We start from the raw sequence: 26,820 nt of genomic DNA on the forward strand, positions 1-26,820 counted from the left end.
AGGTTGCCCAAAGAAGTTGTGGCTGCCCCATCCCTGGAAGTGTTCCAGGCCAAGTTGGACAGGGCTTGGAGTGACTTGGGATAGTGGAAGGTGTCTCTGCCCATGGCAGGGGGGGGTTGAACTAAGTGGCCTTTAAAGGTACCTTCCAACCAAATTATTTTACAATTCTATGATTATTCAGGGAAGTCTTGTGGCAGTTTCAGGCAGGGACAGCTGGACAGGGCAGGATGCCCACCCCTAGTGACACACACCCCAGCACTGCCTCCACACAGCCAGCTGAAAAATCATCAGGGTTTCCCCTCTAAAGGCAAAATAAGCCACAAATATCCCTTAATCAAACAATAACATTAACCAAAAACACTATTGGCATGGGATAATGCCACCCCTGACTCCCCATAAATGCGGGGAGGAGCAAGGTATTTATTTCCAAAGGCAGAAGAAATGAATCCTCCAACACTTCCATCACTGTGACATAATTTACATTATACCCTGGAACCAGTGGAGATGTAATCATGTCACTTGATGGATGGCTGTGCATGAGGGTGCAAATTGCATTATTGACCCGCTGAGCCCAGGCTGCTTCACTTGCCTTGGCCAAGGAGGGATGTGAATGGGGGTGTTTCATCCACCCAAGAATATTTTGAAGGTGTAGAGGCTCTTTCAGGACTGCCTCTTTTTGCCCTGCCCGCCAAGCCCCATCTATATTAACCCTTGCCACTGAAAGGACATGTGGCAGGCACGGAAATTGCAAATGAGGCCGCTGCCACCTGCTCCTGCACAATGCAAATCGTATTAATTCAGGACAAGGGGGCACCTCCATCCCAGCCGGCTGCTTCCCGCCTGCCGGCCGAGCCAGAGCCACGCCGGTGCTCCCACCAGGACACCACGGCCGGGGGAAGAGAGCTGTGCCCAGGAACATTGGGTCCTGCTGGGAGCATCCCGCAGGTGGGTCCTGCCGTGGGATGTAACGTGAGTCCTCTCCTCGCCTGGATGAAAAAACTCATTAGCGAAAAACAAAAACCAAAAACCAAAAACAAACAAACAAACAAACAAAAAAACCCAAAAACAACAAAAAAACCCTAACCAACAAATCGAACCAAAACAAAACAAAAAAAAAAAAACCCCACGAAACAAAAAGCCATCCGAAAAAAAAAACCCGAACATACACACACACAAAAAAAAAAAAAAACCCAAACAAACAAAAGAAAGTTATTTAGTTTTCTTATATAATAAATTTATATAATAAATTTGTATTTCTCTTATTGATCTCATTGCTCTTCCAGGCATTGAGTAGCACAGTCAGCACCCGGCTGTCCTCCACCGAGCCCTACAATCGGGCAAAATATCAGGATCTACTTCAAACCCCTCGTTTGTGGCTCCCGCGCGGGTCGAGGAAACGCGGCCGGGGGGTTTGGGTGTTTCCAGGGAATGAAAAAGTCCCACACATTCCACAGAGATCGCCTCCGAGCAGGGCTCAGCCTCTCCCCCTGCAAACCATCCATCCCTCGGCGCGTGGGGCCGCTGCCCAAATGTTTCGGGGCGGCCAAAATCCGTCACCCACTTCCCTCATCCGCCTCCTCCGGGAGGAGAAGGAGCCGCGTCCCGGGATTGCGCCGGTCACGTGCGGGGGCAGAAAAATGCAAGGCACAGTAATTATCTGTTGCAGAGCCCTGTTAATGATTAAGTTTGGGAGACGCCAACAATCAAGCCTATTGAAAAGACTACAAGGGTTTCAAAGTGTTTCCTCCGAACCATGTGACGGCAAATTGTTCCGAGTAGACGGCTCTTAATTCAAATGCTCGTTGTCATGGGGACGGGATAACACCCCTCCTATTCAGGGATGCCACACAAGAAGCCTACTATTTGCCACAATAGGCTTTTTAGTTCGAGCTACACTTCATAAATAGCCCCCCCCCCCAAAAAAAAAATAATCTAGAGATTAATATGGGCACAGCAGAGCCAAAAGGCCAGAGGGTACTGGGGCTGGAGGAAGAGCTGCAAGCACATGGATGGATGGATGCATGGATGGATGGGTGGATGGATGGGTGGATGCAGGAAGATCACTGTGGCCCGAGCTCTCATGGTGTTGGTGGGGTTCCTCCATGTGTGGATGGGCTGGAGTTTCTCTTTAATCCCAAACCTCTGGCAAGGTCATGTCTTCCTGGAGCTAAAAAGCAGCCTGGATGCTGCCAAGGCATTGGCAGACACTGGCTCCTGTAGGCCTTGAGCCATTGCTGGCACTGGCCAGGAAACCCAGTTGTCATTGAGGACCCTGGATTTGGAGCAACTTTCCAGGAGGGTGTTGGTACCAGCACAGCCCGTTCCACACATGGAAGTGGGATTGGTCCTGCTGATAAAACATCTGCTCTCACCAGTGTCCTGCATGGGAGCAGGGGCCTGAAGGTGGGAGAAGGCAGCTCCACATTGCAGGAGGACAAGGAAGAGAAGGAAGGAGAGGAGGAGGAAGACTGGATGTGCCCAGCATCACCCACTTTGATGCACAAAAGCAGACCTCCGCTCTAGACATTGCTCCAGCCCCTCTGGGCACACCACACAGCAGCAGGACCAAGCCCCCCACGCCCAACACAATCCCCTGGCCCCACAAAACTGCCACAGACTCATCAGCTCCTGCCCATCCCAAGCAGAGCCCCAGGAGGCCTCAGCAGCATCTGCAGGACCCCTCTGAAAACAAGGTGGGGAGGGCAAAGTGGGAGGCACCAGCTTGTGTCTTGAATTCTGGGGCTAAGCTGAAGGAGAGGGGCCATCACTGGGGATAGAAATATTATATTCACATGGAGCTGGGGTCTCAAAGAAGTTCCTGAGAAAATCAAAGGAAAGCAAAAGCCAAGAGCACCTCTCACGGTACCCTGAGCGAGAAGGCACTGGGCATCGCTGGAGTTGAGCAGGGCTCAAGTTTCCATCAAACCACCTTGTAGCCCCAGTCCCCCCACAGAGACCACCACACCCCTCCTGTCTCACACAGGGGACATCTGCCATGGGTCACAGCACAATGTGCTGCCAAATTCCAGGATGGGGACAAGGAAAACCACTGCTGGTCAGCATTTGAAGGAAAGACCCCCCTTACTCCCCTTCCCTGAGTCCAAACCAGACAATGGCACCACCTGACACTGCCACAAGCCTCCTCTTCTAGCCCCTGCCCTCTCCCACACTCCTCCAAAATCAGAGGCACTTCTTTACCCAAAACCCTCGTGGGAAAACCACCTGTCCTAAAGGTGTGGAGGAACATGAAGAAACAGGCTCGGCTTCTCCCAAAGCCAAGCATCTCTGGACCAGCTGTGGCATCGCCCATCCCGTTGCATCTCTTCCCACACGTGGACCTTTGGAAGGCTCTCAATAGCTTATGAAAAGCATCCAAAGCTGCTTCACCCAGCACCTGTAATCACTGGGACACCTCACTGGAGCAGCACACGTGAGCCCTGAGGAGATGCCAAGGATGATTTCTTGGTGTCTGCAAAAGACAACCTGCTTCCCACTCCTGGGACACATTCCGGTGCCTGAACCCAAGGAAAAACCAAACCCTGCTGCTGGGAGGGGGTGGTGCAGCTGAAACCTTTGGGCAGGCTCTGCTCATTCGCTTAGAGCTGCCAAATTTGGGGCTAAAATCAGCTGTGACACCAACAGCTGCTGCACGAGCCGCTCGCTCTCCTTCTGCTCACAGGGGCCGGGGAAACATTTGTACAAAATATGAAATCGGTTCCCAGGAGCTGCAGGAACACGCCAGGAATTCCTGGAACAAATCTTGCAGGCTTTAAGGGCTTTGCTCACGTTTGGGGGTTGCAAACACGGGGCCAGCAGGATTTAAAGATGGATCCCTGCGAGTGCGTGTGTTAAATCAGTGGATCTCTTTGCCTCAGGACACGCCACAGTTAAGTGAGCTCCAGGGGGGACTGGATAAGCCCATGGATGGTTATGAAATATGTGGAAAGCACATATGGCTCAGGACATCCTGTGTTGCAGATCTCCAGCAGCTGGGAGAGCATCACTACACCCTGCCCAGCCCCTGGGCTGCTCGAGAGGGACAAGGGGGTTGCAGGGCACTGTTTCTCACCTTTCCCAAAAAGCCCTTTTATTTTCCCTTAGGTGAAGCACAAAAGCACAAACCCCCCAGGGCTGGGAGGTGTGTGATGGCACTGAAAGGCCACAGTGCCCCCAATGAAGGGTTCCAACCTGAAGGCTCCTCTGAAAACAAACAGGGCTTCCTGCTGCCAGAGGGAACAGGCCACGACAGCCTTATTGTTTCCCCTGATGAGGGAGGGGGGAGGAGAACCACCACCTTCCCGCGTGGGAGCAGCGCTGAAGGGGAGAAGGGACCTGCTAGACAGATGAGTCATTTCCATTGCCACCTCCTCCTCCAGTGCTAAGCGTCCCCAGAAAAGAACAGGAGGCAATCCTTCCCCTGCAGGCTCCCTCCTTGACTGAGAGAAATGAAAAAAAAAAAAAAAAACACGAGAGAGCAGCCAAAATCCCACCCCTGCAGCCACAAAGGATTTGTGCTGCCCCCCCAGATGCAGCAGCGATGGAGTGAAAGCTCTCAGAGCATCACCAACACCCAGCAGCATCACCTTTGGGTGCACACACAGACCACATCAGCAGCCACCCCCAAACATGGTTTTCCAGCCCAAGGTTTCCCCTACAACAGCATCCCAAGCCGAGAGGATGAGGGGGACCACCCTACTCGTGAGTGGCAGCATGTCCCAGCCCCCCAAAATAAGTTCTGTGGAGGCAGGGCTGTAGCACCCCCTGGGTACAATGTATCTCCAGCTGATGATGAGGAAAGTCTCCACCCTCATCATTAAAACAACTGGAAAAGGCCAGAGGGAGCATCACCCACCTCTGGAGAGTGGTGAGGGACAACTCAGACCTCCCCAGATTCCCTTCCAGGCTGCTGCAGATCACCAGGCTGATGTTTGTCTCACCTTGCAGCTCCAAGCCACTGAGAGCAGACCTGACCCTGCAGGCAGAAAATTCCTGCAAAGCCACAGCTGCCTTCACCACTTACTCCCACATCTGGCAGTCAAGGAGCTTAAAGCCGGATAGGAAGAGATTGGAACCATCCAAACCTGCAGAGAACTGGTGGCACACACACCCCAGACCTGTACCATTGCTCTGTGCAATGTGTAAATATTTCAGGATATTAATTAAGATGCTCTTGGTTAAGTGTCCACACTCTGGCTGGGGGGAGACAGAGGTAAGAAATTGTGCAGTCGTGGTGCTGACGTGGGATTCATCCAGAGCCACCACAGAAAGGAAAACCACATGCACAGAGTCAGGAATGTTTTATTCCACCAAGTACCAACCTGATTTAAAAGTCCTCCTACCTCCAGGATGCCTCGTTCTCCCAAGTCAGCAGTAACAAGAAAAGACTCGGAGGTTTCCCATAAAAGAAGCGGGTTTTTTTTATGGGAGAAAAACGATGAAAGTAGGAAAAACATTTAAGTGAGTGGAAAACATGGAGTAAAATCAGGATGCAGCGGTTCAAAGCCTGTGTGGTGGCTGGTCTATGTAAGCTTAGCTGCTTTAATCTCAGCCTTTCCTGAGATGCCCCTCGCTCGCAGTGTACACAGAGCCTTTTTTATGCTGCCACTGAGCAAATGGTAAAGGAATATTTTAGTCGGATTTTAACAAAACTAAAGTCCATGCGACCCAGGTGGGAGAGAGCAAGGTAAACAGCAGACAGGAGGGTTTAATGTGCCTTTCCATCCCACTAATTCCAGGTTTGCTCCAGCTTAGGATGTGGCCCCATGTCCTCCCTGCTACACCCACCCCGACACAGAGCGATGCCCTTGCTGGAAGGGTTTCTGCCAAGGACAAGTCTTTGCTGCCATCACCTCTCTCCCACTGCTGCAGCTTGCCCCCAACACTTAATCCCCATTTCTCTCCCTATTATTGCACCCTAACGAAAGATGGACAGGGATAAATACCAGTGGAGCCTCCCCTTTCCAGAGGGACTGATTAACGGAAGGTTTTTCTATTATCGGGTTATCGCTCCCCGTTTTCCTTAATTGAGGCGCTGCACCTCCATCCTCTAAACTTCAAGGATGACAATAATTAGCACAGCGAGCCTTTATTACCCTCATCATCTCTCCCCTTCAGGAAGTACAAGATCTAACGCAGCCAGAGATGAATATGAAACCCAGCTTTGCCAGGCCGGCCTCGCGAGCCGCCCTGCAATCTTGTAATGAGAGGATTAGCCCAGAATACATGTGGCCCTTAAAAGGAGAGTGTTTATTAAAAATACATCAATATCTCACTGCTGGGGCGCACACGCAGCTTATTAACAGGAGACTCCCCTCCTGAGCGGGCTTTTGTCAGCAGCAAACAGGGCTGGGGAGATAAACAGCAGCTCCTGTAATTAAGAGTAGCCCTTGTGTTAATGCTGGTTGCTGTTACAGCAGAGTATTGCTGGCTACAGGGCCTGGAGAACCAAGAGGACGGCAAAGGCTAATGCTGAAATGTGGATTTAGTGAAAGATGAGCCTGTAACATGGATTTTGAGCAAAAGGCGAGGAAAAAAAAAATTGTGCTTGGATTTTGGCATCATCGGGCAAGATTAACTGCAAATTAGGAACTAGCACTCATAGGATCATGGAATGGTTTGGGTTGGAAGGGACATTAAAGATCATCCAGTTCCAAACCCCTGCCATGGACAGGGACACCTTCCACTAGACCAGGCTGCCCTTCCAACCCAAACCATGTTGTGATTCTGTGATATTTAAAAGTTTCTGTTCTCCGAGAGTCCCATTTTCAGGCTTTTTCCCTGCAAACACTTACTAAAGAAAGGAGATGGGTTCCCTCCCCCCAAACCAACAACAGGTTGCTCCTACTGGTTTTCCTCATCGAGTTTCTAAAGCACTTTGAAAGGAGAGAGGTATCAGTTTCTCCTTATTTCAGCTGGGGAAACATGATGCTGAAGGCAAGGAAATGCCTCGCTGGACAGATCCTACTGCTGTCAGTGCAGCCAGCAGGTTGCAGAGCCTCCTTAATCCAAGACTGTCACCCCATCACAGGAGCCCAAAAGCTGGATATTTAGCACAGACATCCTAGAAAGGACAACTGACTGTTTGGGAATCAAACTCCTGCTGTACACAGCTTTATAAAAGCAGGGACTGAGGACACAGAATGAGACATTTGCAAAAACAGCTATTTTTTGCCATATTTAACACCTAGGTGAAGCCTGGGCATCTCATTTGGACTTGCTGAGGATCCAGCAAAACATCTCAGCAATGTGGGGGCGGGGGGAAGCAGCACTTAAAATTTGGGCTGTTGTGCTTCCTCAGCCAATTCAAAACTGCATCCATTGAATTAATAATGACCAGCCAGGACCAGCATTGCTGATACAGACCCACTCCCTCTGTTCCTGCAATATTTATTGATTTTAAAGAATTATATCCCAAACCTGATACAGCTCAGGTTGTTTTCAATGGGGTTGGATTAGGACGAGCCTATTTGCTTAAGCAAGAGATCAGGTCTTCAAGGAATGGCCCCAGGCAGCATTAATGTGCTGCAGAAACACCTTGGCTCTGAATATGAGCTCTGAAATGGGCTCAGGGTCTTTCTTTTCTGTGCTTTAAGGCTGGTTGAGGTGGTGATGGGTGTTTTTACCCAAAGAGGTCCTGCGAGAACACCACAAGGGTAAAAGCCCATGAATTTTCCTGGGCATCCATCCACCTCATGGCTCTCAGTCCCACAGCAACACAAACAGGACCCGTGGCCACATCTGACAGCGGTTCTGTTAATATGGAGAATTGCTGACGGCCAGGCTGGAGATCCAAACCCAATGGGACCCCATCTGGCACATCTGAGTTGGATATTAACCCTAAATCTCTAGAAAGGAATAGGATGAAATTTATTTAGCCCAAGCTGTTTGCCCAGCCCCCATCCCTTGTCCATCGAGGGGGCTGTGGCCAGTGCTGCTCAGGGGGCCTCGTGATGGTCACAGTGGGGCTGAAGCTGAACTTTGGGGTTTGAGGGGGGACACAGCTGCACAAAAACAGGCTTTAATGCCCAAACTCCTGGGATGTGAGCCTGCCCTTCCCTCAGAGAAAGGGTAAATGTCCAGTCCTTGCCCACGGGGTGCAAGAAGAACGTGGATCACTGCAAAAAGAAAGAAAAAAAAAAAACCCTAAAAACCATTTTCAGCGACACGGAACAAGCCCTGCTCGAGGGCCTGCGTTTCCCCCAGTTTAATTAGCTCCTCAGTGATGCAGAGCCAGCCTTCCCAGGAGCCTGAAGATGTATTTTTAGGTGCAACCACTCCAAAAATAGAAGCGTCCCCGCGGGAAGCCGCGAACAGCCACCGAGGAGCCACGTGCAGGTTGTGCTGGGGATGCACGGGCCGAAAGCACAACCAGCCCCCATCCCAAACACAGGGGAGAGCAAAGCAGGGTCACTTCCAGCAGCAGCCTCAGCAACCCTCCCAGACTTATGCTTGGAGAAACAGAAACCTGGAAATTTAAAACACGGAAATCGAACCGGTCTTTCGTACAGACCTGTGTCACACCACACCCAATCCACCCCGGGAGGACCATGGTTTCTCCTGGACACCTCCTGAAGCAGAGGTGAAGTGTCCCAGTGCTGCACACCAGCATGGACACACAGCAGCAGATCATCACTCCTCTCCGTGAAGGATGGAGATGGGCTCAGAGAGGAAAATGTTCAGGGCTGCTGAGGAGACAGAGGGTTTGGGGAAGGAAAAGAAAAAATAATAAACCAAACCACTCCATCAGGCTGGCATGATTCTTTTCCCAGCTGCCAAGACCAAGGATGCCTGTGGTACCAACCCCTCACCAAAGTTTTGTCACTGGTTTGGTGACAGGCACTTGGTTCAGGGAATGAATGAGGAGAGGTAGGTTTTGGAAGAGGCCACACCACAGGCAACCTCCCCACTGATCACCCCAGCAAGTCTTGGCATTCCCATGGGTTGTCCCTGTACTCCTGGCCTCTCACATAAACTTGGGAAACTCCACAAGGCTTTTACTGACTGGTTTGCTTTGGCAGAGTCTCACAGAGGACAACATCCAGATGAAGGTCTGACCAGCTAAGTCCTCCTCTCTGACTCTGATCCTGCCCCTGTGACAGGCAAAGCTCTCAACAAAAACCAGCATCATTTGTGCCTTCAGGAGCTTGTCCAGCCTTACTTTCAGCAAGTTTGAGAGAGAAAATATCCCCCATAAAGACACTTGGTTAAACTTCCTCCCAAGGAGCAACCCTTGCCCATTGCTCCCCCACAGCCACTGCCCAGGCAGAGCTGACAGGGGATCCACAGGGATTTGTCAGAGCAAGTTATATCTCCCAAAAGGAGGTGAAAGAAAATTTGAATGCTGGAAAAGCAGTAGTTTTCTCCATTTCCTTTTAAAACTTTTGAAGACTTCTCATCCCGTAGCATCACCAGAGACTTTCTTCCCAAGACCTTTGCTCTCCAGCCAGGGCACAAGCACAGACTGGCCCCACAGAGAAGAGTTTGCTTGAAGATGATGTTTAACCTTGAGGTCTGCCAGAAACATGGTGTCTCTCACCTTCTGGATGTTCCATAAGGAAATTCCAGCAGCTGTTCCCATTGACAGCTTCCACCAAGATCTGCAGAAGAGCCCCCCAAGTCCGAGGCAAAAGGCAGAGCCTTGCCAAAATCAGCCTGACAAGATCCTCAGTGACCACCAAGTGATTCAAGGAAACCCACAGCTGACTGCAAACATCGCTGAGAGTGCAAAAAGACAAGGTCACATGGAACAAAGGGGACATGGGGGGACATGGGGACCCCCAGGAGCCCTGGGGAGAACACACAGCTCTGTCCTTGCAAAGGGGTTTTTTTGGCAAAATCACTTGAATTATTTGGCCTTGAATTAAAGTTGCACGAGCTTTCTTTTTTTAATCACAATAATAAATAGCTGGGTGAGTCACTGCCTGAGAAAACCCAACAGCAGCCACTGGATAAACAACCTGCTGCTCCCGTCTGCTGGATACAGCCGGGAAAGGGTGGGAGGGTTGTGCTGGGGGACGCAGAAGAGGCAGCACAACTTCAGTGAGAGCAGCCAGACAGCTCAGAGCCTTCCCCTGCACTTCTCATTTCCATTTTGAAGGGTTGGTAACGAACAGAAAGCCAGAGGAGCCAGTTTTGTACAGGAAAAAGGCTCGATCGGGAAGCGCCCGGCACCGCATCGCTCGGGTTACGGCGCAGATTCTCCTGGTGCAAGTCACCTCTAAAAAAATAAATAATAATAACAAAAATCCATTGCCAGCAGCTGAACATCCCACCTTGGGCTTTTTCCAAGAAAAGCATCCCTGTATCCATTAGCTATTGTCTCCCTCTAGCGCGGGCAGAGACCAACCTGCCTCCTGCCACGGCTCCCGGCCTGGCTGGGAACCAGGGGCCGGAGCTCTGCGGAGAACCGGGAGCTCACAGCTCTGGGAACACGCCAAGCACCAGCTCTACCTTTGCACTGATGAATCAGCTCCACACACGTTTTCAATTTTTTTTTTCCATTCCCTTTTCTCTCAGCAGATGCTCAGAGCAGGAGGGATTTCTTAGTGACCAAACTGGCGTGGCAAAGCCTTCCAAATCTGAGAGGCGACTGCCAGCAGCCGCATTTTATCGAGGGCTGGAGAGGACACAGAGGTGAAACAGCATCCATCCCTCTTCCTGCTGCTCCTGGGGAACCAGCCTAACCCTTCCTCACCCTTCTGGGAGGGGATTAGGGTTTGCTCAGCTAGGCTTTTCAGGGGATCTTTTCACAGCTGCCTTTAACACCTCTGTACACCTCCCAAAGCAAAATAAAACCCCGCACTTAGATTTTGAAACGAAAGGTCTCCTGTCCTCTCCAGGGAGAATTCCTGCCAAGAGAGAAAGGGAATGACACTGCAAATCTCTCCCCTTTTTAAAGTGAGCACTGCAGCAGCACCTTCACCCCCTGCTCTGCAGCTTAATCCACAGAAAATCAAGAGCCTGGAGATACAGCCAGGTTTCCATCTCCACACTCACACGGTCTTTGCTCCTCCAAAGGCTGCACCCAGAGCATCTCCAGGCACTGCTGTCCCTTCCAGGAGCATTTCTTCCTTGAGCAAGGAATCACCAGCATATAAAACCCCACCTTTTCAAGGAAAAAAGGACATTGCTTTACGGGCAGATCCCAATTCTCACTGGGACATTACCTGTGCCAAGCTCCTGGAGAGGGAGGCACAGGATTAACGCAGCAGCTCCTCAACCTGCTCTGTCTTCACAGCACCACAGGGAGGACAGACACAGGGGAATCACAGAATGATTTGGGTTGGAAGGGATCTCATTCCAACCCCCTGCCATGGGCAGGAACACCTTCCACTAGACCAGGTTGCTCCAAGCCCTGTCCAACTTGGCCTTGGACTCTTCCAGGGATAGGGCATCCACAATCAACCTGCTCTGCTTGGTACCTGGACAATCTGTGTCTTACCAACAGCTTTCCCAGGGCCTTGGAGAGCAACTGCACACAGGGAAAGAGGCTCACAATGAAGGGGATTCCCTGGTGCCCATTTCTGCACGTTCTCCAACTGGCAATGCCCAAGTCAGGAAGGCTCTGAGCACCCCTAGTTATCCAAATACACTGGGATAATTGTTAATTGGTGAGCCCAAGGAGGATGGGAAACAGCTCCTTGTGAAGATTCCCAGTGCCCTTATCCATAAGGGGAAGGGAGAGGAGCAAAACCCACAGCTGAGATCCAGACACACAGAGGAGCCAGAGGAGAGTGTCTGATCCAGAGGAAGGCTGAGCTTCCACCCAAGCACACACCAGGACACAGACACAGAAGCACAGACTCAGGTCTGCTTCCCACAGCCAGACCCTGCCTCCATGGCCATGCATTTTACCAAGTGACAGCTTCAGAGGAGCTGGGACTCTCCAGAGGGGCAGGAATGCAACCAGAGCAACACCACAACACCCCCCACTCAAACCACCATCACTGAAGCTCCTGGGTTACACTCCTAAATTGTTTTAAAACAGTCAGACCTGCAAGGATCCATCAAACTGCTAATTACCCCCCCAAAATAGGTGTCTGGACACCTGCCAAAGGACCAGCCTCTGACCACAACCTGAGCAAGTGCAGAGACTCTCCAGGGTTCAGGTTTTCCTTTGGATCTCATTGCAGAGGGTGCCCCTGGCACTAGAAATGCTTTCTGCATCAAGCCACCTGTAAAAGTTAGACTAATAGCATTTAATTCCATGAAATAACATCTCCATGACAGCTTAATGGCCACAGCTGGAACCCAAGGGTAGCTGCTTTTGTGAAGAAACCAGGTTTTTCAGTTTTCTCTCCCTTTTCTGAGCTACTTCACAGCTCTCAGCAGGACTTGCATCATCCAGGAAACCACTGGGTCCATGTAAGGAAGAGATTTCTTCATCTCCTGTCTGGTCAAAGGGGGTGGATGACAAAGGGCCAAAACAGTAACCAAAAAAAAAAAAAATAAAGCACAGAGTGTGAACAGCTCAGGGTGAGCAGTTTGAGTTGTTTTACCTCTACAATTAACTCATTTTGACCCCTGTTTTATTGCCTTCCCACAGACAATCATGTCCTCAAGTGCTCTCAAGAACCAAGCAACCACCTCTCACCTTGCCCATTGAAGTAAAAATCCCAAAGCAGGAGGGCCCCTGATCTCCCCACACTCCCAGGAGAATCCCTGCCCTATCAAACTCTCTCCCCAGATTTGTTCCCAACAAACAACAAGGCAACAAAGCACCCTTCCACCACAGACTCCCATCCAGGAGGCAGATTCAGGGCAAATGGAGATACTCTGCACATGGATTTGCCACAAAATCCAGTGTTTCTGACTATTTATCTCCCTTCTACTCCCTGATTTTTCCCAAAGATAACACAACAGAACCACACTTTGCATGATGGCTTGCTGGGGATTTCTTGCATTTTTTAAAACCTCAGTACCTTTTCTTTAAAGCAAAAACTTGCTCTGCAGTTGGCAAGCTCCCCAGTTTGCCTCTTCTCAAGCTGGTGCCTCCTCCTCTGCCCAAAAACAAAGTACATTGGGTGCAGCCTGATGCTCATTTCAGGGAGGGGAGAGGTGGAAACCTCACCTGAGTCATCCACATTCACTTAAAAGAAGAGAGCAGGAACACCTTGAATAATAGCATCCCTTTATTTGCTGACACCATTACAAAAACTGATTACATTAGCAACCAAAAAAAAAAAAAAAAAAAAAGGAGTGTTTACTTGAGGTTGAAGTCAGAGGCAGCTAATCCCAAAAATGTAATTAAGTAAAACAGTGTACAACATCAGTATTAAAATGTCATATCCCACTGGTGACTTTACCACATTGGAGTTTTCTGAACAAGTTTTATTGAGCAAAATAAGACAAAAGATTATGTGTTTACTGTCTCTCCAGGAATGTAAAGGTCTAATTATCCAAACAGGTTTGTTTTTATTATAAAACTAAACTCTGGAGGTGTCTACAGAGTCGGGTTTTTTTCTTTAAATCAGTAGTCTAACAAGGATTAGAAAAGACAAAACTCTGTTCAGTGTTTCTGACGAAGTAGAAAGGGTGAAAACATAAATAAGGCTTTAATTTGGCAAAATATAATACAATGCCTTCTGCTATCCTCAAATTAACGATTCCCCCGTGACTTCACTCTGCAAGAGAAACAAAAACACCACGTCAGAGGAGCAGTTTCCAAACAAACCCACACCTTGACAGCATTTTGTTGGTGTTGGCCAACACCAGTCTCAGAGGAACAAGCCAGGATGGTGGAGGCTGAGCAAGAACAGCCTCCCAGAGCAGAGTCAAGGTGCAGGAAGCCTCTTCCTCCCACCTGCACCAAGCCCATCCTATAAGGAGTCCTGTAAGACTGGGCTCATCCCACCCTGAGCCCCATCACCCTCAAGACCAGCTCTGCTGTCAGTGCTGTGTCACAGAGGCAGGAGCATAAAAAAAACCTAAATCAGGAATAAAACAAGTCCCCATCCTCAGCAGGTGAGAGGGAGCTCTGACACTCCTTGTAGCAGCTTATTCAGTGCCAAGGCCTTGCTCCCTCTCAACCCAAACACTTCACGTTAAGACCTGGACCACAACCTGCACGAGCTGCCTGAGGAAGGTTAATGTAGAGTTTATCCAGACTTGATATTTAAGAAGTCTACCAGCATGATGCAGCCAACCACAAAGGCCCATGTTTCCAAACTGGCTGTATTTGAAAATAAAAGCCTTGTCCATGTGTCTGTCATTGGATGAAGAGTTCATGCCAGACTGATGCTCCAGGATACTCATATCCCCCTGACCACTGCGAGCCAGTGCTGGTAGCTCAGGGAAAGCCCAGTGGGTTACTTTAATATCCTCCATCCCAAAGCAATCAGAGCATGGAAGTGCAGACAGTTTGCTGGGATGAAGGAAACAAGGCACAGACTCTGGGAACACAAAACTTCAGGTGATTTGCTGCATGAAGCAGCAGGTGGCAAAAGGGAGGGGGATACAAGATCAGTCTCAGCTAACTGATGTGTGGATCCATGGAGGAACAAATCCAGGGCCTGCCAGAAGCTTTTTATGATTTGCACATAGAATTTAAATTAGATATGAGGAAAAAAATTTTCGCTGAAAGCGTTGTCAGGGTCAGGCTTTGGAACAGCAAGGCAGTGCTGGAATCACCATTCCTGGAGGGATTTAAAAAATGTGTGGATGTGGCACTTGGTATGATATGGTTTAGTGATGGCCTTGGCAGTGCTGGTTTAGAGGTTGGACTCGATGGTCTTACAGGGCTTTTCCAACCTCAATAATTCAACGATTCCACAATATTATTCCAAAAAGCCTCATATTTTGACACCAGACTTGTTAAATTTGAACAAGGTCCCACCACCACAGACCAGTGGCCTTCCCAACAGCCACCCACCAGCTCAGCTGGCTGCACCCACCTGCTCTCTGGTAGTGTTCTCATCCCTTTGACAGCATTTGGCTTATTGACACGAGCAGCTTCTTGAGATGACCTACATCCTGGTTAAGATTCACCGCCACATTTAGTCTTTTATCAGTCAATTCCTGGAAGAAGGGGACAAAAAAGAAATCATTAAAAACTCATTTACAATCTAATTACCACGAAAGCCTAGAATTAGATCCTCTGTATAAAATTACAAACTCGTTGTGCAGATGGGAACAATTCTTGTAAGTCAGAGGGTTATGGCCACATTTAATGACAACATGGTTCAAAGTCAAGAAGCCCTTTCCTGTTCCAGGGAATTACCTGCATGCAGAGAATGCCAGTGAGAGCATTGCTGACCTCCAGCTCCCATCCTGCTGCTTCCAGGAATTGTGCTTGTATCCACAGCTGACCCAGCCTCAGAGGTTATTACCCCACATCCCCACAAGCCTGGCTGAACCCCCCCACAGACGGGAGCACGTGGTTTGTAACACAGGCTGGGGTGCACCCAGGGGGAGGGATGACTTCTGATCCCACAGCTGGAACAACAAGGCTCCTGGACCACCAAGGAGGGGGTCTGATTGAGGATCTGTGGGATGGTGTCCTCAGCAGTATGTAACACCCAAGCACAAGGCAGCTCCAGCTGTGGAACACCATGTGGAGCAGCTGGAGACACACACCCTTCCCCACCCACACAGCTTCTGCTCAGGCTCAGGACATGGGCTGCTGCCCACCAGCTATCCCATGGATTCACCCCCTGCTCTGAGCCCCTGGGAAATGCCCACTTGCCAGTGACTTGGATGAAGGCTTAACAAAGCAGTCTAAGCACCAGTCAAAACAGAAAAGGAAAAAGGAAAGCTACCACGAGCCGAAAAGCTGGTTTCCTGTGCTGAAATGAAAGTGCTGAGCTTGTGTTTTTAAACAAAAATAAATCCCTTTTTTATTTTTCCAGGAGTTCAACAGTTTATTAATCAGGAAGTGTCACAACTCAAGATGGACTCTTCCCCTCCTGCCTCCCTGACTGTCAGCCTTGCTGGAGCCAACAGTGCTGTGTAATCCCTGTTTTATTGCCTTTATTGATTAACTCCTCCAGAGACGCACCGAGCACTCCACATCCAAAACACACCTTGCTTGCTCCTCACTCAGCTCAGAACACAGACATGCAGATAACCTGCAGGAGAGCTTTTCCTGGAAATTTAACAGCTCAAAATAAGCAGCTCTGCCTTGGTGTCAGCAATGCAGAGGTACCCAGTTCCCAACAGGAGCACAGAGGCGTTTCCAGGCACTCGGCATCGGCCAACCCCACTCTGACTGAACCAGTGCTACACCAGAATGAGACTGATGCATTATGTGGTTGCAAATCTCTCCCCAGAGTTCCAGGGAAATTAAAGGGAGTTCAGAGAGAGCCATTTTCCCTGCTCCCATTTGGCTGGAAATGCAGAGTGAGCAGTAAATCAAACTCAAGCACCTGCACTGTTACAGAAATGACTCCGGGCTCAGACACAGGAACAAAACAAAGCTCTTACTGAATACAACTGGTGAACATCTCCTACTGTAAAAAATCATTGGGATCTGTGTTAGGGTAGTCTTAGCCTGTTTTACCCCTGTTGAAGATCAGGCCTGCCGAGGCTGAGACTTGGCTTAGTGATCTCATCCAGACTGACAGGAGCAGAAAGGCAAAGGCAATTAGCAGCCCAGCAGACAAATGAATCCAGCACTGACCAACACTGCCAGGGATGAGGGTGCCTGTGCATTAGCACTGGAACCACAGGCAACGAAGGAGCCTCTCAGTCCACTCCCAGCCCCATCTCTGGGAAGAGCTTTTCCCTCCCTTACTCCCTCTCACTTCTTTTGTGATCTCACTGATCTCAGGCAGTGTTTACTCATAAATTATAGACACATCCCCTACCCTCCTGGGGCCAATCCTGAGTAGCTCCCAGTGGAGCAGCCACTGCTATGCCCCAGGCCCCTGCTTGCCATGACTCAAGGGAAAGAGGAGAAATTTAGGTTAAATATATGGAAGAAATCATTCCCTGTGAGGGTAGCGAGACACTGGCACAGGTTGCCCAGAGAAGCATGAATGTTCCTTCCCTGGAAGTGTTCAAGGCCAGTTTGGATGGGGCTTGAAACAACCTTGGATCGTGGAAGGTGTCCCTGTCCGTGACGGGGTTTGGAACTAGATGAGCTTTATGGTCCCTTCCAACCCAAACCATTCTGGGATTCTATGATTCTATCTTTTTGGGATATGGAGAGGAAGAGAGAAAAAGGATAGCAGTGGGGAAGGCCCTGTGATCACAGACTCAGTAGCCAAGACAAGTGCTGAACCGTCTGGACAGATTCCCCTCCACTGTTCCACACATATGGCATTTCCAGTTTCCAATGATGGAATGTTTTACACTGAGATTTGGGGGGGGAAAGCATGTTAGAATTCATATAAGCCTCAAAATAAGCTCAGTGCCTAAGCAAGCTGCTGAATTTAAATGACTTCCTTAAAGCACACTAAAAGGCCCCCTTTAGTCATCAGCTGGTCCCATAAGTGACAAAGCAGCTGATTAGAAAACCCAAATGGTCTATTTTTAAATTGAAAGAAAAGGAGTCTAAAGAAAACACTCTGAGTGTGTTTGAGGGTTTATGCAAGTATCATTTCTCAATTTTGTGGGCTGGTTCCAGTACCCAGAAGGAACAAATATGCTCATTTTCAAGCACGTGTTTTCAGGTCCTTCATAAAAAAAGAGGCACTGTTGCTAGGTGGAAGTGGCTGGAAGACTTTCTTTTTTGATCTCAGAGCTATTTTCAGCTGGGTTTTTAGGCTTCTGGGGAGACAGTTTCCTTTTCTCCCCCCTCAAAAAAAAAAAAAAAAACCAAAAAGGCAGCATAAAAGGCTTGGAGAAAAGATAAAGTAAATGTTCTAATTCCAGCCTCTGCCAATGGCTACCTGTCAAGAGCACTGCTTAGACAATTAATGTATTTTTACTAATGAAGGCTTAATTATAGGTTTGTTAGGACTGTTTTTCCACACTCCTCTTCAGAATAAAGCCATGGATATTCTGGCAGAAAACCTGCCAGAAAATCCACAACGTGCCCACAAGAGCTGAAGAGAAGGAAGAGAAGCAATGCGAGAGCCAGAGGGACTACTTGAGTTAAGGCTAAAGCAATTAAGTCAAACGAGCACATCTGGGGCACCACAGGGCACATCTAATGACACCTGGCCCAGGAGGGCTCCCCAGAGTCACCAGCCACACGTGCCATGGCTGATGGCATCGCTGTTCCCATGTACCACACGGATAAGCCACAAAGGCACAGCAGAGCTGGGATTGGTTTGAGGGATTCTCTCCAGCCTGCTGGACACAGAGCACCTGATTGTCACCAAAATCCCCTCATCTTCTGCTGAAGGGCTCAGCAGACCTACTATCCTCCTGGGAACGAGCTCACAGGGTTGGGACATCCAAGGCCTCACAGGCCCAGCTGCAACCCTGCCTTGAACACGGTGAGCCGACACGAAAGTCCATCAGCATCAACTGATTACTCTGGAAAAGCCATTTCATTCCTGCTAATGACTACAAAGGCTTTCCCACAGTACTCCTCAGAGGACCCAGAGCTTCCTCCTGCAGCTGATGAAGCCACTTACTTTCAGCAGCTAAAAGGAGTCAATATAAATTATTTGTCCTATCAGCAAACGCTCCTCTCCCCCTCAGACGACAGCGTTTCCTTCCACTCTATCCATCAGAAGGAAACGGGTAATGAGTTCCACTGACACCACTTAGCTGTGTAAAACGTGCTGGGAGAGCATCTGCTTTAGCCTTCCCCTTCCCAAGTGCCTCCTGGAAAGCTGTTCCGTAGCTATTTTGAAGCTGGTGTAAAAGCTCTTGTTTTCAGAGATGGAGAACGCCAGTGAAAAAGCCACAGCTCCATCACCTCTACAGGTGGTGCCTTTTTAGGATCAATATACTCATCATCCAAGCACAAAAACAGGCCACCTCAGAGAGAATCCACCAAATTCCACACCCTAAAACTACACTGCCACTGCTGGAGGATATAGGAGCACCAGCAGTCTGGAGAGTCACCCACCGACAGCACGAGGCAGAGCTCAGGTCTGTTCCTTCCTGAAGCTCAGGAAAGCAAGATTTTGCTGCTGGACCACATCAAGGCCAACACGAATTCCCAGGAGCCAGGACCAGCTTAAGTTGAATTCTGGCCAGAAGGAACCACGTTCTAGCAAGAGACAACCTCTGTCTTGGTGTTATGGGTCATGCAGAACTGCCTCTCTCTGGTGTTACAGATGTCAGCAAGGGCCAACCCAGAAGTGAGTATTTTAAGCCATCAGCAGATTTATTTTTAGCTTCCCCTTTCCCTTCTTGCAGGGACAAGTCTGGGGATCTTCCCACTGTTGCCCACACCAAATCAAGAACCCATCAAAAGCCCAGACTTCATGTAGAGAATCTCTCCTCTTCCTCCTCGCAGATTTGAGCCACAGGAAAGGGGTCACAATCCAGATGACAGCAGAACTCCCAATGCATCCTTAGGATACAGCTCTAGGACACCACCCTGGCAAGGACTGGAAGCTTCATCAAGCCCTAATTTCCCCACCAGCAGCACACAACCTGTTCCTTTGCTGGACCTCACTTCCCAAAGTTCCCACTTTGCATGGGATTTGTGTTGCCCCTGAGCTCAAAGAAACACTCACCGACTCTGTGCAAACGTCGCTGTTTTCAATAACATTGGCATCCCCAAAAACTTTTCCAATTTCTCTCTCAAGAGCTGCCAAAGATTCCTGGGCCTGTAAAGGGAAAAAAAAAAGGAAGTTAAAAAAGAAAAGAAGAAAGGAAAAAAACAGGGAAGGCACAACAATTAGCAAAGCCTGAAAAGCAACCCCCCAGTCTCCCCAGGAGCACCAGAGACACAGGAAATCACTGTTCAGGAGGAAATCTGTTTTATGCCAGATTTGCTCAAGGGACCAACACATTTGCCAAGACTGACATGTCTCCTTACAATCAGCATGTTGCATGTCAGCCTGCCTGCATCTGAGAGCAATTCTACAGGGAAGCTTTAAGAGTCTCATGTCAAGTTATTAGGTAAAAATTGTGCAGCAAAATTTTTTTTGCAAGAGTAGGAGTGCAGGCAGGTCTCAAAAATCCTAATCATAGATGTGTACTTATGTAGAATATACCATGAACACCAGCACAGCTCACTTCACATGTCAACACCCAACATAATTTGTCCTGAGCAAAATTTTAAATTCCTTATTAGAGCAGGTTTCCTGTAGCTTCTCACCTCCTGGCACTGCTTTTGTGATCACCTATCCCTGCCCCAGGACAAGGCATGCCCCACCAACAGCATTCCCCACTCCAGTCTTGCAAGAACTCATCCCAATTTCCATACTATGCTGAAGGAAACAAGGTGTTCCAGAGTCTGGAGCCAGAGCCCAGCCACTCCACAGGCTATTCTTGTCTCCATTTATCAACTTTCCACGAGAGCTTTGTTTCTGGGGTGACAGACAGCACTGAGACCTCTCATGCTTAAAGGTTGTCCACTCCAATCCATCTCCTAAGAGCAGTCATGGAGGAAGAGCAGAGGAAACCCACCTGCTTGTCTGATCACACTTGCACAGAACTGACTTCTAAGATTTGGAGTCTCCTGGGTTATAGTTGATGTGTAACCACATGTCAATGGGCTGATGGCTTGTAAACCAACTTGTAACCCCCTGCCACTTGAAACTGGATTTAAAAGCCTCAGGCTGTGCTGTGGGTGGAGGGCTGTGGGATGAGCTTTTTGTTAGGCTGGGTTTCTTTTAAATAAAGAATTATTTGTCAGCCCCAAATCACCACTTGTTCCCACTGGCATAAAATTATCATCAACAAGGGAGTCTTTCAGGAAGGAGAATTAAACAGAGCTGTTGGTTGCAGTTTTATCATTTCTACAGACATGCAGGTATCTTGCATGAGCTCTTACACCCACAGTCACAGTGGAGCAAGACACCCCACCAGGAAGGCAGTTCCCTCAAGCTGCTCAAATCACCTTTTCCAGCACGGGAAAACTACAGGTCTTGAGAGTTTTTGATAAAATTTCTATCTGCAACTGTTAAGGGTCTCTGCTTACCTTGGGCAAGTCACCAGCCACCTTCTGTCTCTCGTTTTGATCAACTTTGAGTTTTGATAGTGTTTCGTTTAGCTGCGTTTTCAGCTGCAAAAGAGTGACAAAGAAACTCAGTCTCCCCTCACACACACAGATTTCATCTGTCTGTCCCACGGATTAACCCAGTGCACATGGACTGCAAAGGGAGTAAGATTACTGACAATTACTGCACACACTGGATTAGTGGACATGTATGATGAGGTTTACAAGGACAGTCAAGGAAGAGAGACTCCATCTGTGAAGGTAAACGGAAAGAATGGAAACTACAGAAGAAAAGACACCGTCGGCATCGGCTTCGTTAGGAGTGGTTTCAACTTTTAAACTACATTGCCAGGAGGAGCATTAGCAACCCTGACAGTGCATAAGCCTCTCTAGCACCCTTATCACAGAAGTCAGCCCAGACTCTTAATTCACAGCAAACATGCAAAAAAATGTAGATTGTCATCTTCCTAGTTCAGGCTAAACAGTCTCTTTACTGCTGAATAAACTAAAAAGCTCTACTTGTCATCTTAATAAAGCACCACTTACTACAACTATGTTGACTTAACCAATCTGTTAACGTCACATCAAGGCATGAATCACTGACAGGGGGATATTAAGTTGTCGATTGTGTTTAGATTCAATCCAAAAAAGTGAAACTATTTCAGTCAAGAAGGATGAATACTCCGCACTGGCTGCCCTTAAACTGCAGCCTTCCAAAGGATAAACATTTTTTAAAGGGTATTTTGATTGCACTACAACACAGCACACAGAACCAGCCACAGCACTTGAGGCTTGAGCCTCGAACAGGAGTGTTAACAAGGAGCTCGAGTGCCAATTTTGTTGGATTTGTGCCTCTGAAGTGAGCTGAGCTAATGTTCACTATTCCTGCTGTCAATCTTCTTGGGAGCCAGCAGGAGATTAAAGAAGGGAACAAAAGGCTACTCAGAGCCCTGAATTCTCACTAATTCCAAACCTGCACATTATATTTGTCTCACCCTTGGAAGGCTTCCCCCTTTGGAGCACCCTGGACTGCTGAATGCTGGCTTTCTACATTTTGGAGAAGCACTGTTGAGCTCCTCTGCAGTTTGAGCTTATCTCCTTGCTCACCCTATAAGCAGAGGGAAACCTATTCTGAAATCCCACCATTTCTATTCCTCAGTCTCCTGCAAAAACCACTCCCACCCACTGGACAGCATTCCTGAGCCATTTGCATGCAGGTAGTTGTTCACCACCTCCTCACAGCCCCATCAGATTGCACTCGAGCTGCCCTAGCAGGGAGCTCAGCTTTTTAAGCTTTTGTTGTGTACAGACACAATAAATTGTTGCCTCTTATATTCAAGAGGTTTGCGTTTACTGATTAACTCCAAGCTATGCATTCAATTCCCATTTCCCTTGCTTTCAAAAGGAGAGGCTCTGGTTGCTGAGGCAAGAAGACTGTTCACTTAAGCAGATTGTTGCTGTGGTGGTGGTTTTTTTCTAAATAAACCCTGTTTTAACCCAGTCACATCAGTGGCAGCACCTTGGTGGGATCAGCTCCACCTGTGGTGACAGGTTCTCCCACCACCCACTCTAAAACCCACAGACACGGCGACAGCAACAACCTTCCCCAATTCTGGCTCAAAAAGCAAGAAAAAACTGTTCAAACACAAGGAAAGGAAGGATCTGACTGCTCCTGCAGCCTTAAAAACCACATCAGTGAAACAAGGGAGAAGGGGAAGGGCTCAGACTGGAAAACCATGCATCCTTGGGTCTATCCTCGGTTAATCCAAGTCCTTCTTGAGAAAGCTGGTATAGGAGCATTATTGGCTGGAAGCATTTCTAGCCAAACACGCTGTTTCACATGCAAGCACCAAGCCAGCACAGCTATTCAGCCACAGCAGGATGTCAGCAGCTGAATGGCTGGGTACTCTGAATTAATCTAACATTGGGTTTGGCCAATTTCTGTACATACAGAGCAGGATGGAAAAGGCTCTGTGCAGCCAGAACACAGATACCACAGTTGCATCCTCAGAAAGCTTTGGGGGGAAAAAAAAACCATCAGAGAATAATCCTCAAGTTAAGAGAGCACCACTTTTGTTGCTCCAAGGCCATTACATCTACTGTTGCATATGCCTACACTGCAAATCTTCTCAAGAAGTTTCAGGAACAAAAGTCTTACAGACTTTGGGGAAAAAAAGGTCTTAAGAACCAGACATGCTATTGTTAGGAGCAGAGAAGAGAGACAAATTGTAAAAAGTCAGACTACATAAATGATTTCAATGGACAAAAATACCAAGCTGAAGAGGTTAGCAGAACAGACAGGATTTGAAATAAGTCTCCGCTTCATACGTATGCTGGGAGCCTGGTTTGTGCCCAACGGAGAACAAGCTTCTTACCAAATTTAACTCTTCATTCTGTCTTACTGCTTCAGAATATGAATCATCAAGTTTTTTCTGCAATTCAGTCAAGAGATCTTTGAGCTGAAATGAAGTTTAGAGTTTTAGGATTTGTCTCCTTAGGATGCCCCCTTCTCTTCTGCTCAGTTGTTAGTGTGCCGCTCTACCCTAAGGTGTCACAAGCGTACAAACTCCTCAGCCACAGGGGCTAAGCACTGGGTTAGTTTGCCAGCCAACTGGGAACCAAAAGAAATAATAAAAAAAAAAAAAAAAAGAACAGCTTGGACAATTAAGTTTACCTCTCTGACTTCTGAAACATAAGTAGATCGTTCTATTTCTGCCTTTTCTAGTTCACTTTCCAAATGTTCTCTCTCTTTTTTAAGCTGGAAACAGAAAAACAGAGTTAAAACAGATGTTTCCAATGCTTTCTCGCAGTGTCATTTGCTTGATTTGTAATTAGCTGTAAATTTCTATCAAATATTCCGTGACATTTAGAGAGCATTTCAAATGCAGTGATTGCACAGTGCAGATTTAAACTGTTACACTTCAGAAAAAAAAAAAGATAAAAAGAATCAAGCCCAAGATTGTCAACAAGCAGTAAACTGTTCAGCCTCACAAGAAAGGGCTCCAGTGAGTGAGTACAGAAGTAAAAAACAGCACAATTTCCAGTACTCAGCTTCTCTGCTTTTTAAAAACACTGCCCAAAAGACTCAGATTAAACTGCAGCACGGGCTGTGCTGCTTGCAGGAGAGAAGCCCAGAAAGTTCAGATTTACAGCACAAGCCTAAATCATGTTTAAATAACATAAATCTTCAAAGACAAGGAAAGAAAACCAAAAAAACAAACACCTGCACGTACAGTTTCAACTTCTTTGATTTCTTCCTTTAACCTCTCCACCTCGTGCTCCAAAGAAGTGACTGAAGTTTTCATCTGCAGTTTTCAGGAAAAATAAAGATATTTAGTAGGGCTGGTCTAAGACAAACTCTCCTTATACACACAAGATTGCTCCTACCTTCTAAAAATACTGAGGATGAAATCAGTGGCTGAATAAAATAAGATGGTCAAATAATACAATATATCTGAGTCTATGTTGGAACACCTCTTCTACCTTCTCCCAACCTAAGAAGTTCTTTGACATATTTAGAGCCTAAATGACTGAAATATTTGGAATATAAAGACTAATCCAGTTGGTCATTAGCCATAGTAAAGGAAATATCCTTCCTAGGCAGGGAATAGAGTCCATCATATACCCAAACCCAGCATTTTTAGCCTTATTAGGGGCTGTGTAAGTGCAGCAGATGGTAGCACATCTCTAGTTCAAGATCTGACAGCCTCTGTGAGCCCCTCAAACAAGATGTTTATAAATCATCTGTTTGCTCCAGGCTCACACTCTGGCACTCAAATTTACTAAGCAGAAATACTTTAGAAATTATTTTTCAAAAAAAAGCAGTTTGACCTACTTTAATTGTAGACTGGGAAAGAGACATAAAAAAGCTTTCTTCTTTCCACTTTTGCTAACAGAGCCTTCCTAAAAGGAAAGCTTTGCAGGCAATTTCAAGAGTACTTAGTTGACCATAATGGATTGAGCAGTATTTTAACAGCTTCCAAAAAACTGTTATGATCCTATGATACTTCAATTTTAGCTCAAAGAGTCCATATCTGTTCACAAATAGACTTGGAAAAAGAATCCAGGTGCTCAACAGAAGCTGACTATCCAAGTTATCAGGATCAGAAAAACATATTCCTGGGCACACTAACAGGACACATGTACATTTCTCGACCTTTGGCTTCCCATCTCATCAGTACTAATTTTACTACTTGCCATTTAGCTGCCTCCTGCATCACCTGCAAATGACTCCCCATCCCTGGAAGTGTTCTAGGCCAGGCTGGATGGGGTTTGGAGCAACCTGGTCTAGTGGAAGGTGTCTCTGCCCATAGAAGGAAGTTGGAATAAGATGGTCTTTAAGGTCCCTTCCAACCCAAACCATTCTGTGATGACAGGACTGTGACACAGACTTGTCATAATGGCCACAGACCTTACACCTGTGCTGTTTATTTGTTCTTGCTTCTCTAAAGATGGCAGCAGAAACAGCCACACAAATCTGAAGACATCGACAAATCCCCCATTTTGCAGGTCCATTTAACAGAAACACATTCCTTTAAAAACTAAAAATCAGTCTTAGCTTCATGTAAAGTATCAGAGCACCAAAATACTACTGATGTGAGGAATCACTCCTATTATATTTGTTGCAGTCTTCACCTTTTTCATTCCCTGGTCACGAGCACATCAAAACAGGCAGCCAGGGCTGTTCTACACCTGCCTTCACAGAGCTCAAACACCTTCTGTGACTTCAAGCAGAACCTGCCTGGCTGCTGTAAAAAAAAAAAAAAGGGGGAAAAAAAAAATCTTCAGAAATACCTGTTTAAGTTCCTTCTGTGATTCTTCAACTTTTATCTTCCATTTGCTTTCTTCCTCTTCCACGCTCCTCTGTAGCCTTTGTAAAATCCCCTCCTAAGAAGAGAGAGGGATTTGAAAGCTCAGAGCAGAAGAAAGGCAGCTTGAAACACCACACAGGTGACCAGGCATCCAACTCACCGTCTCTGCCAGAACAGATTTGTATTTCTCACACTCCAGCTGCAGCAGGATGTGCATTTCCTCAGCCTCCTTCAACTTCTGCTCCATAGCCTGGGCAAAGGAAAAAAAGGGACCACAGGAGTCACATCTCAGTGGATGGATTTCAGTTCTATTCATCTTATTTTCAAAAGCTGGTGTCATTCATGGGCAGGTCTCTCTTCCCAACCCATGCAAAGACAAAAGCAAGTGCAATATTCACCTACAACTCTCAACATTCAAAGTACAAACTTCATGTGAGTTACTGAAAAAATGCCCATCACTTGAAAAAGGGAAGAGGGATTTTGAATTTCATGAACTCCCAACTCCACGAGGCACTTTTCAAAGATGCAAATACATTTCTGATTTACAACTTGCAAACACCCACAGGTTGCCCAGGGAAGCTGTGGCTGCTCCATCTCTGGAAGTATTCGAGGACAGGTTAGATGGGACTTGGAGCAACCTGGTCTGGTGAGTGACATCCCTGTCCAAAGCAGGGGGGATGATCTTTAAGGTTCCTTCCAACCCAAGTGATTCTAGGATTCTATAAAGCAATTTTCTTGTGACTTGTTTGAGAATTTGAGCTTGACAGTGTGTAAGATTTACACTGGAAAAATACATTATGCCACACACAATTTGTCCACCTTGTGCCTACCTTGACATCCTCAGATCCTGAAGCCTCTCTCAAGTATTCTTTAGCCATCTTTTCAAACCCACATATCCATTCGCTGTGGCTCTGTTGGGAAATCATTCAGTTAAAGCTGAGAATAACCTCAACAAAAACTATCTTCAGGACATTTTGCCTCCCAGCTGCAGGCTCAGGGAGC

General features: G+C 47.5%; 1 protein-coding gene across 11 annotated transcripts in view; it reads right to left on the bottom strand.

The window, feature by feature from the left end:
• Positions 1–13,117: 13,117 nt before the first annotated feature.
• KTN1 (kinectin 1) overlaps positions 13,118–26,820 on the bottom strand; it is a 76,589-nt gene continuing 62,886 nt past the window's right edge. For 6 of the 11 annotated variants that reach the window (XM_064659558.1, XM_064659555.1, XM_064659554.1 and 3 more), the window contains 10 exons: positions 26,649–26,729; positions 25,979–26,068; positions 25,802–25,894; positions 24,241–24,312; positions 23,682–23,765; positions 23,383–23,466; positions 20,990–21,073; positions 19,578–19,670; positions 14,892–15,015; positions 13,118–13,622 (listed from right to left, as the gene is read on the bottom strand). In XM_064659558.1, the coding sequence (XP_064515628.1) occupies positions 14,911–15,015; positions 19,578–19,670; positions 20,990–21,073; positions 23,383–23,466; positions 23,682–23,765; positions 24,241–24,312; positions 25,802–25,894; positions 25,979–26,068; positions 26,649–26,729 (786 nt within the window). In that variant the 3' untranslated portion in view covers positions 13,118–13,622; positions 14,892–14,910. The remainder of the gene's footprint in view (positions 13,623–14,891; positions 15,016–19,577; positions 19,671–20,989; positions 21,074–23,382; positions 23,467–23,681; positions 23,766–24,240; positions 24,313–25,801; positions 25,895–25,978; positions 26,069–26,648; positions 26,730–26,820) is intronic. The other 5 variants (XM_064659561.1, XM_064659564.1, XM_064659560.1 and 2 more) reach the window with 1 other exon arrangement.

Source organism: Pseudopipra pipra, chromosome 6 (genome assembly GCF_036250125.1).
Source record: "Pseudopipra pipra isolate bDixPip1 chromosome 6, bDixPip1.hap1, whole genome shotgun sequence".
In the NCBI taxonomy this organism is placed as follows: domain Eukaryota; kingdom Metazoa; phylum Chordata; class Aves; order Passeriformes; family Pipridae; genus Pseudopipra; species Pseudopipra pipra.